We start from the raw sequence: 10,509 nt of genomic DNA on the forward strand, positions 1-10,509 counted from the left end.
ACGATGGCCTGAGGCTAAACAGTTTGTTTTCTAGGGTAGCTTGGAGCATGTGGGTGAGGGGAATTACCACTGTGTCCTCTGCGTTCACCCAGAGAGAGACAGAGATCAGGAACCACTGCCTCTCCCCTGCCAGACCTTGTCGGGCTCATGGGAAGCACATGCGTCAGTGTACTAGGGATTCCTGGCGCCTCAAGGTTTCAAGCAACCCTCACACCAGTAAAGGCGGCCCTGCCTAGCAGAGGCAGGAAGCGGAGGTGGAGAGTTGCGGCGCGCCAGGCAGCCGCCAGAGGACGCAAGTGCCCCAAATCCCCGCGCGATGGCGCCCCCCGGACCGGGAAGGAAAGGTGGTCCGCCTGCAAGGAGGCGCGGACTGGGCCAAGGAGCCCATAGGGAGGGCGGGGCGCCGCCTCACCCGCGAGCTGCCGGCCCCTGCATCCGGCCCACCTGTCCCTCCCTGCCTACCAACCCAAGAGCCTGACCCCGATCTGCGCTCGCTGGGTGACCTCGACGCCCGGGCGGGGACCGAGGGCGCTCTGAGCTAAGCGCCCAGCTCCCAGACCCACGCCCGCTCCGAGGCGGAGGCTAGGTCTTCAGAGAGGAACGACAGAGGGGCAGAAGCCTGGGGCAGCCTGCTCCAGCCCTTGCAGCCGCGGAACAATGGCCCGAGGGGCTGCAGGCGCCGCAGCGGGCGCGGAGGAGCAGGGGCGCCAGGGCGCTGGAAGCCCCGCCCCCGGGCGGCGCCCTGACAACGCGGGCGGGCTGGGCTGCGCCGCCTGCTCCCCGCCCCTCGGCCGCCTGCACCGGGCGGGGCCCGGGCCAGAGCGCCGCCGCCGCCGCTGCTGCAGCAGCAGCTGCTCTGCAAAGTGGTGGCTGGGGCCGGGGCCGGGGTGCCCTCCTTCCCACCTTCTCCCGCCATGAGCCAGGGAAGTCCGGGGGACTGGGCCCCCCTCGATCCCACCCCCGGACCCCCAGCATCCCCCAACCCCTTCGTGCATGAGTTACATCTCTCTCGCCTCCAGAGAGTTAAGGTAATGTGTGGGGAGCGGGCGTCGGAGGGACCCGTGGGGATAGGAAAATGGGGCCATTTGACCCTGGCAAAGGTGGGCTTGGGGATCCATGAGAAGGAGATGGCTGAGAGGCTTGCGGAGCGGGAGTCCGGGGGTGCGCACGTGGGGGCGGCCGCGGGTGGGCAAGGAGTCCTGGAGAGGACGCTGCGGGCTTGGGCGATAGACAAGCTCGCAGGTGTGGAAGAACTGAGTAGGTGGGGATGGAGGGCTGCAGGGGACCCTGGGGTTGGAGAGATGAAGGACGCTGGGGAATGCGGATTTACATTCTGCAGAGCCTGGTGGCTAGGATGGAGTTAGAGGCTACGGGAAGCCGGTGGTGGGGGCGGGGGCGTGCCGAGTATTCCTCCGAGGCATGACTTAGAGGGAAGACGTTTCTGGGCCGGGAGCCTGCGACCCTGTGCCCTTCCTACACTCCCTCTTCCCACTCCCTCCAACCCCCCTCCACCCCGCACTGCAGCACCTCCCGGTGGGGGCAGGAAGGCTGAGAGGGAGGTTAGCTACAGGAAGTGGAGGGCCGCGCCAGCCTAGAGAAACTGGGAGGTGGTGTGGGGAGGGAGTGTCCAATGTTTCTGCTGTCATCACCTCCCCGGAGGCAGGCTCCAGGGGCTAGGTTTGTTTACCTGCTTCTTCCCCAAGGCAGCCTATGGAGTCACCCTGGCTCCTGGCAACCTCTCTCCCATGCGGAGTGAGGCCGAGCTCTTGTCTCCCGTATCCCCCAGTACTATAGGATTGCTGTTGAGCAGTGTTAGAAACTGACCTCGGGCGTGAAAACTGGACCTCTCGCTGTTTACAACCCTCTGCCTCCTAGGCCCAAAGTGGAAAGATCTGTGCACCTGGTTTCTGTTGGGCATAGGAGCTATTTATGGAATAAGATGTGGGGGAGGAGGACCTATCTCTAACCTACTGTACATCAAGCACAGCACCCTGCACTTTTGCATGCATTCTTATTAAATCCTCTAAGTGCTAGATGCTTTTTATGACTTTCGGTTTTATAAATGGGGTAGAGACCAACTGAAAGACAGGAAAATAAGGCCCTTGATGCCATTAATCTTTTATCCTCTTGCCCTCATTGGTATCTTCATCCCACCTTGGGTCCCAGTCCCCTCTCCTGTTCGCACACCACCTGTCACATGCAAGGGATGATGGCTGTCTGCTCCTGGGTCTATCCTTTGTGGGAGAGGGATGCTGTGGAGGGAACATATCCAAGCTCTAAAGTGGCATTCTCTCCCACCCTTTGCAGTTCTGCCTCCTGGGGGCATTGCTGGCCCCCATCCGAGTGCTTCTGGCCTTTATCGTCCTCTTTCTCCTCTGGCCCTTTGCCTGGCTGCAAGTGGCCGGTCTTAGTGAGGAGCAGCTTCAGGAGCCAATTACAGGATGGAGGAAGTAAGTGAGGGATCAGCCCCCAGAGACCCTACTTCTCTTCCCTGCTGTCTATTCGGCCCCCTCTTTGAGAAGAAGAAAAGGGAGCATTCTGAAACTATTCTGTCTAGCTTGGGTAGATGAGATGAGTCAGCCAAGCTCAGAAGTGGTTCCCAGACCTCACCTCTAAGTAATGTGCCCTGATAAGTCCCAAAGTGGCCAGAGACCTTGGCCCCTTGGTCACATCCTATTTAAGGGTAAAAGAGGGGTGCCCTACTTCCCCGGTGTCTGAACCTAGGGGCGGGTGAGGGTTAGAACCACTGCTTCCGCTGATACCCAGCCTTGCCCTGGCAGGACTGTGTGCCACAACGGGGTGCTAGGCCTGAGCCGCCTGCTGTTTTTCCTGCTGGGCTTCCTCCGGATTCGTGTTCGCGGCCAGCGAGCCTCTCGCCTTCAAGCCCCTGTCCTTGTTGCTGCCCCACACTCCACTTTCTTTGACCCCATTGTTCTGCTGCCCTGTGACCTGCCCAAAGTTGTGTCCCGAGCTGAGAACCTTTCCGTTCCTGTCATTGGAGGTGAGAGAGTTCAAAGCGGGTGAAGGGCAGGGTGACAACTCTGGGCAAAAAAAGTCAGGAATGGAGACACTGGAGAGAATTGGCCTCAAAGTGGGGAGGGACTGTTGGCAAGTGACATATAAATTAACACCAGTAGTCAACCAGTCTTAGATTCTGAGGGCTGGGACAGAGAGAAGGTGTTGGAGGCAGTTCTGGTCAGTTCTCTAAAAGGACAACTACTATAAAGGGATTGTCCCAGGGCAAAGAGATAACAGGCCAGGCACGGTGGCTCACGCCTATAATCCCAGCACGTTGGGAGGCCAAGGCAGGTGGATCACCTGAGGTCGAGAATTCAAGACCAGCCTGACCAATATGGAGAAACCCTGTCTCTACTAAAAATACAAAAAAATTAGCTGGGCTTAAAAGAAAAAAAAATTAGCCGGGCGTGGTGGCCCATGCTTGTAATCCCAGCTACTGGGGAGGCTGAGGCAGGAGAATTGCTTGAACCCAGGAGGTGGAGGTTGCGGTGAGCTGAGATCCAGCCATTGCACTCCAGCCTGGGCAACAAAAGCGAAACTCTGTCTCAAACAACAACAAAAGAGATAACAGAAACTTCTCATGCTGTTGAGGAAGTGGAGGCTGCAGGTGTTACTGCCCCTGGGTTGGAATGAAGTGATTCCTCTTTGTATCCTTCCCAACCCCAGCCCTTCTTCGATTCAACCAAGCCATCCTAGTATCCCGGCATGACCCGGCTTCTCGACGCAGAGTGGTGGAGGAGGTCCGAAGGCGGGCCACCTCAGGAGGCAAGTGGCCGCAGGTGGGTAAGGGTCTCAAGACCATCTTCTCACTTCCCATGTGCGCCTGAAGAGGCTTCCCTTTCCTCTCTCCACAGCCTTCTTCAGCCTTCTTCACCTCATTCCACTCTTTTTTCCCCCAGGTGCTATTCTTTCCTGAGGGCACCTGTTCCAACAAGAAGGCTTTGCTTAAGTTCAAACCAGGTGAATAAAATGATAGTGGGTGGTGGGCTGTAGGAAAAGGAAGTTCCAGATTTGGGGAGGGACTCTGAAATAACCCAAGAAGTAGAAGGGTGGGAGGGATGGGAGAGGAAGGGAGACCGGGAACCTCCTAGCTAATGCTGACAAGTCGAGGAGTCAGAGAGAAAATTATCAATGAGTGGAGCAAAGCCATATCTCATTTGACTGCCATACCTCATGCCCTCTAGCTACTTCTGTGTACTAACCTCTGCCTTGTGGGGGTGGGGGGGGAAATGGGATTTAGGAGCCTTCATCGCAGGGGTGCCTGTGCAGCCTGTCCTCATCCGCTACCCCAACAGTCTGGTGAGTCTTAGTCCAAGAAAGAGTGGAAAGGGGGAGCACAAATCCACCCCAAATGGAAATAAGTGAAAACTGTTGGTGCTATGATGGGATGTGCACTGCGGGGTGTGACCAGAGGTGGGATCAGGCCCTCTGTTCAAAGGTGATTGGCCAGTTCCGGGGGGAAAAGTAATGCTCTTATGCCCTCACCTGTGTTTCTCCCATAGGACACCACCAGCTGGGCATGGAGGGGTCCTGGAGTGTGAGTTCTGGTATTCCTGGGGTGAGGGTGGGGAGCAGGGTCCATCAGAGAATTCCTGGCCCATCTTCCAATCTCCAGACAAGGTGAATGGCCCTTCTTCATCTGAGGACTGAGAGAACTCTAGAGGAGACACCACTTTCCCCCTGATGTCCCCATATAATCTGGCTGTGCTTAGATTAGCTATCCCACCTAAATTGTTCCTGCTGTGATTATGGCTCCTATGCATTTATTTTCCCATGTTTCTGTGATTTTCTCCCTCAATTATCCCTTCCTGAGAACCATCACCATCAGGCATGCCTCTTGCCTTTTTCTTCCATTACTCAAACCTCTTCTTGCCTCCTCTTGCCTACAGTTCTTCCTCTGGCACATCCATGCAGCTCTGCTCTCTTTCCCTACCGCGTTTCTGGCCCTTCCTTGTGTCTCCCAACTGCATATTCACCCACCTGACTGTATGGCTAGGAGTCTGTCCCTATATCAATGGGCAGAACTTTTCCCACTCCCCACCTGGGTTGGGGAAGGGGAGTGGGGTGTGGGAGCCGGGGAAGGAACCCATAGTTAGAGATTGGTGAGTATCGAAATCTCTCTTCTCTTAGACTCAAAGTCCTCTGGCTCACAGCCTCTCAGCCCTGCAGCATTGTGGATGTGGAGGTATGGCTCCCGTGGGTGCGGTGGGAGAATGTACATCTCAGACTCCTGAAACCTTGGGAAAAGAGGGTGGGAGTGGTCATACCTCACATTGAGGTTCTGATAAGAATTGTGTGTGTCTGTGTTTCAGTTCCTTCCTGTGTATCACCCCAGCCCTGAGGAGAGCAGGGACCCCACCCTCTATGCCAACAATGTTCAGAGGGTCATGGCACAGTGAGTGCCCCACAAACTATTTCCTGGAGCAGTTGCACAGGGCAAAGGAACCACAGGGGGGTGGAGGGGTCGAGGTTTTCAGGCAAAGATCGAGGAGCAGGCAGTGGGAAGGGCTCTTCAACAGCTGAGATAGAGGCGGGGAGATTTAAAGGGGCCTGATCTACTCCAGTCAGCGGGCCAGGGTCAGGAACCAACCCTCAGAAGTTTCTTCTGCTTCCTTCCCCTCCATCCCATCCCTCTTCATCCTGTAGGGCTCTGGGCATTCCAGCCACCGAATGTGAGTTTGTAGGGAGCTTACCTGTGATTGTGGTGGGCCGGCTGAAGGTGGCGTTGGAGCCACAGCTCTGGGAACTGGGAAAAGTGCTTCGGAAGGCTGGGTAAGTGGTCTTGAAAATGAGGGTGTGAGCAGTGTCACAGAGAGAGAAAGAGAGAGAGAGAGTGAGAGAATAAGAAGGGGAGAAATGAGAAGGAAGAAGGAAATCTTAAAAATGAAAAAAACTGGGAAGAAAGATAATGGAGTGAATAAAAGGAAGCAGGGAATAAATGGAAGGATATGTAATAACGCAGGTGAAAAAAGTAAGAAGGGGCCGGGTGCGGTGGCTCATGCCTGTAATCCCAGCACTTTGGGAGGCCGAGGCGGGTGGATCACCTGAGGTCAGGAGTTCAAGACCAGCCTGACCAACATGGCAAAACCCCATCTCTGCTAAAAATACAAAATTCGCCGGGTTTGGTGGCGCATGCCTGTAATCCCCACTACTTGGGAGGCTGAGGCAGGAGAATTGCTTGAACCTGGGAGGTGGAGGTTGCAGTGAGCCAAGATCGTGTCACTGCACTCCAGCCTGGGTGGCAGTGCAAGACTCTGTCAAAAACAAAAAAAAAAAAGGAAAAAGTAAGAAGGGCTCTCAAGGGACTGTGAGTCAGTACATCTTAGAAAAACAGCAGCTGAAGCTTTACTGGTAGAACTCTTGGTACTGGGGCCGAAGTCCTGCTGATGGTGTGTCCAGAAGGAAACTGAGACAGCTCTTTGCCTTCAACAATTCCATTGTAGGCTGTCACCTGGCTATGTGGACGCTGGGGCAGAGCCAGGCCGGAGTCGAATGATCAGCCAGGAAGAGTTTGCCAGGCAGCTACAGCTCTCTGATCCTCAGACGGTGGCTGGTGCCTTTGGCTACTTCCAGCAGGTAAAGGAGCTGGAACAAAGAACAGAGCAGAACCCAGGCTTCCCTCCAGGCTGACATGTTCCTAGTGGCCATATCAGTCACTCACAGTTTGGAGTCCTCAGTGGATGTTCTCACAGCTGTTGTTAGATGGCCATCCCCTGAGATCCACTGAAAATTCATTTTTTAATCAAGCATCCAGTGCATTGAAGAGCAATGTTATCATCATTATGAGGAGGAACAAGGGAGAAATAATCAGTGAGGACTATAAATTTCTGAAACCACTTTAGAGAGTGGCAGAGGTGGGGAATCATAAGACCTTGTGGGGCACTGGGTGAGGGTCTTTGAAGGAGAGTCATGAAGGTTACGTGGGAAGATGACATGTAGAAGAAATAATGCTGGACAGTTAGATGGTTGAGAGCTTGAGACCCAGATATATCTGTAGGACTTGGGCAGATTATTTTAAATATCCTATAGCTGGCCGGGCACGGTGGCTCACACTTGTAATCCTAGCACTTTGGGAGGCCGAGGCGGGCGGATCACGAGGTCAGGAGATCGAGACTACGGTGAAACCCCGTCTCTACTAAAAATACAAAAAATTAGCCGGGCGTGGTGGCGGGCGCCTGTAGTCCCAGCTACTCGGAGAGGCTGAGGCAGGAGAATGGCGTGAACCCGGGAGGCAGAGCTTGCAGTGAGCCGAGATTGCGCCACTGCACTCCAGCCTGGGCGACAGAGCGAGACTCCGTCTCAAAAAAAAAAAAAAAAAAAAAAAAAAAAAAAAAAAAAAAAAAAAAAAAATCCTATAGCTTCTCTAGAGGAATTTTCTCAAGATTCTTAGCAAGCCATGTATTTCTCAAGCTTTAACCAAGTTCCCCGGTCAACTTACAAAAGTCCTAAAAGATTCTTAATGCTTATGAACAACCAACAGTGGTCCCAAGGAGCTTTTTGATCTGAGATGCAGAATGTGACCCTCAACATCCTCTGAAGGGACAGAGTGACCAGGTGTCTGGATTCCTTAGATTGAGGCGGACTGTCCCTGAAAAGAGCTTCCCCCACTTGGCCTGTGGCAGAGCAGAAACAAAAATTCAAATGCCATGGTCTCCCATGGAGCTGGTACAGCAGGCATCCTCCTTGTGTATTTCATAAGAAATATGCCTATGGCCCCCTTTCAATCTGTTGGACCAGTTCTTCTACATAGGCTGAGTCAGAGAGAACCAGTTTGTCTAGCCTGGGGACCAGGACTGCCCTCCGCTGGCATGTCAGAAACTTCACAGTAGCTTCAGCATTCCTGAGGGATTCCCTTACATTCCTAGGAGATCCCTTTATGGCAGGGCTTTGTCACCAGGTGACCTGGTATAGCTTGAGAAAGCCTATGACCTGAGAGAAATTCCAGGGATCCTAAAGAGTTTGGGGCTCACAGTTCTGAGGGGAGCAGTCACAGGGATCACCCCCATTATTTGCTGAGAAGAGGGAGGAGTCAAAATCCAAAGAGCAGGAAGGGAGGTGCAGGGTCCCCGCATTGCCCTGGTTTCTTTTTCACACCAGGATACCAAGGGTTTGGTGGACTTCCGAGATGTGGCCCTTGCACTAGCAGCTCTGGATGGGGGCAGGAGCCTGGAAGAGCTGACTCGTCTGGCCTTCGAGGTAATGGGGGGTGGTGGTGGGGGGGGGGTGCTTAGTGGCTATGCTCACCCCACTCCAGGAGGCCTATTTTGATATGCTGTTTCCAGTAGTTTCTAGATATTAAGCACTTGGTATCCAATCTAGTGCCACAGTGCCTAAAACTGCAGACCACGGCCGGGCACGGTGGCTCATGCCTGTAATCCCAGCACTTTGGGAGGCCGAGGCGGGCAGATCACGAGGTCAGGAGATCGAGACCATCCTGGCTAACACAGTGAAACCCCGTCTCTACTAAAAATACAAAAAATTAGCCGGGCGTGGTGGCGGGCGACTGTAGTCCCAGCTACTCGGAGAGGCTGAGGCAGGAGAATGGCTTGAACCCGGGAGGCGGAGCTTGCAGTGAGCCGAGATCGCGCCACTGCACTCCAGCCTGGGCCACAGAGCGAGACTCCGTCTCAAAAAAAAAAAAAAAAAAAAAAAAAAATTAAACTGCAGACCCCCAGCCTCTATGTTGAGACCTAGCTGGGAACAAGAAGAAGGAAGAAGAAGGAAAAAGCTATAAAGTCTACAGTTCTGCAGAAAGGGCACTGGAGGGTCAGGGAAGGCTTGTGCACCACCCTTTTGGAAGAGGAGGAGCCTGTCAGGCCAGTCTGTGGGGCAGGGTGAGGCCGTGGCATGAGGAGAGAACTTGACTCGCATCCCTTTCTCACCCAAGCTCTTTGCTGAAGAGCAAGCAGAGGGGCCCAACCGCCTGCTGTACAAAGACGGCTTCAGCACCATCCTGCACCTGCTGCTGGGTTCACCCCACCCTGCTGCCACAGCTTTGCATGCTGAGCTGTGCCAGGCAGGATCCAGCCAAGGCCTCTCCCTCTGTGAGTCACTGCCTTCTCAGCCCCACACGGGCACTTGGGGCACCATCAGCATCCAGGAAAGCACTGGGCTGGGAGGGAACAAGGGTTAGTGGCCAGTGCTGGAGATCAGAACCTATGAGAAGTGAGGCTGGGAGGAACAGGCTAGAAAGGAAGAGAGGACCTAAACCTGGATTTGAGAAGTTAAACAGAGTAGAGGGACAAGATGTTTTAGTTCTGAGAAAAAAGCAGGGAGATTCTCTTCTCGTTCTTAGATCTTTTCACTTTTCTCCATCTCTTATTTGTCCAGGTCAGTTCCAGAACTTCTCCCTCCATGACCCACTCTATGGGAAACTCTTCAGCACCTACCTGCGCCCCCCACACACCTCTCGAGGCACCTCCCAGACACCAAATGCCTCATCCCCAGGCAGCCCCACTGCTCTGGCCAACGGGACTGTGCAAGCACCCAAGCAGAAGGGAGACTGAGTGCCTCAGCCTCTCGCCCCCTCCTCCTCAGGGCGGCGCTAGGGGCCTCCCCTATGCCTCAGCCCCATCTCTGCTCCTGTTTGAATTTTGTTATTGTTGTTTGTTTGTTTTTAAGTTGATTTTAATTTTTTGTTTGGTTGATTTTTTTGTAAAAAACTATTTTATATATAAATATAAATCTATATCTATATCTATTAAAAAAAATGAAGTCCAGTCACACTGATGTTACCATTACTTGGGAAGGAAAGGGATGAATGGTTGTAGGACGCCTGTTGGAAAATCCCAAAGGTTTCCAAGGTTCGTCCTCTTGGCCATAGCTGGATGAATCTTCCTCTTTGGACAGGGTTCTTTCCTGCACAGAAATCATACTGGGGTTCCATATCCTCCCTCCTGCTGTCATCTCCTATATGTACATTTTAACAGACTTCCTCGTGAACCTCTTTTCAGCCCATTCCCTCTTGCTCTGTCCTCATTAAAGATGAAAAAATAGCTTGCTACCATTCCATATTTAATAATCCTACTGAGACTTGATTCTATCACCCCTAGTGGAAGCAAGGAGCTGTGTCAGTAAGGAACCAGCCTCCTCCCTGCAGGTCAGACCAGCCGTGCAGGAGGGTTTCTCTGACACAAGATGAGTAAAGACACTGAAGTCCTTTCTGTTCAGCCTCTTTTCAAGGAAGAAAACAAGGCCCCCTAGAGACACAATTATGGACAATTAGAAAATTAGGCTGGGCATGGTAGCTCATGCCTGTAATCCCAGCACTTGGGGAGGTTGGGGCAGGCAGATGGCTTGAGTTCAGGAGTTCAAGACCAGCCTGGATGCTATGGTGAAACCCCGCCTCTACAAAAAAAAAAAAAATAGAAAAATTACCTGGACATGCTGGTGCACACCTGTAGTCCCAGCTACTTGGGAGGCTAAGCTGGGAGGATTGTCTAAGCCCGGGGGGTTGAGGCTGCAATGAGCCATTGTTAGGCTACTGCACTC

The 10,509-nt window shown here is 53.5% G+C and overlaps 1 protein-coding gene across 1 annotated transcript; it reads left to right on the forward strand.

The window, feature by feature from the left end:
• Positions 1 to 491: 491 nt before the first annotated feature.
• Positions 492 to 9,741, forward strand: LPCAT4 (lysophosphatidylcholine acyltransferase 4). Its single transcript, XM_030814348.1, has 14 exons — positions 492 to 1,028; positions 2,308 to 2,450; positions 2,781 to 3,001; positions 3,685 to 3,797; positions 3,918 to 3,978; positions 4,259 to 4,317; positions 4,521 to 4,555; positions 5,149 to 5,203; positions 5,331 to 5,413; positions 5,665 to 5,790; positions 6,462 to 6,594; positions 8,116 to 8,214; positions 8,906 to 9,062; positions 9,349 to 9,741. Exons 1-14 carry the CDS (start codon positions 915 to 917, stop codon positions 9,522 to 9,524), a joined length of 1,575 nt encoding a protein of 524 aa, XP_030670208.1. The 5' UTR covers positions 492 to 914; the 3' UTR covers positions 9,525 to 9,741.
• Positions 9,742 to 10,509: the final 768 nt, after the last annotated feature.

This window comes from Nomascus leucogenys, chromosome 6 (assembly GCF_006542625.1).
Source record: "Nomascus leucogenys isolate Asia chromosome 6, Asia_NLE_v1, whole genome shotgun sequence".
In the NCBI taxonomy this organism is placed as follows: Eukaryota; Metazoa; Chordata; class Mammalia; order Primates; family Hylobatidae; genus Nomascus; species Nomascus leucogenys.

Excerpts from the sequence above, each read along its gene's own strand:
- LPCAT4 (XM_030814348.1), top strand. The coding sequence starts at position 915 with ATGAGCCAGGGAAGTCCGGGGGACTGGGCCCCCCTCGATCCCACCCCC. Across the intron at positions 3,002-3,684 it reads TTCCGTTCCTGTCATTGGAG|CCCTTCTTCGATTCAACCAA; the intron begins GTGAGAGAGTTC and ends TCCCAACCCCAG. Across the intron at positions 5,414-5,664 it reads GTTCAGAGGGTCATGGCACA|GGCTCTGGGCATTCCAGCCA; the intron begins GTGAGTGCCCCA and ends TTCATCCTGTAG.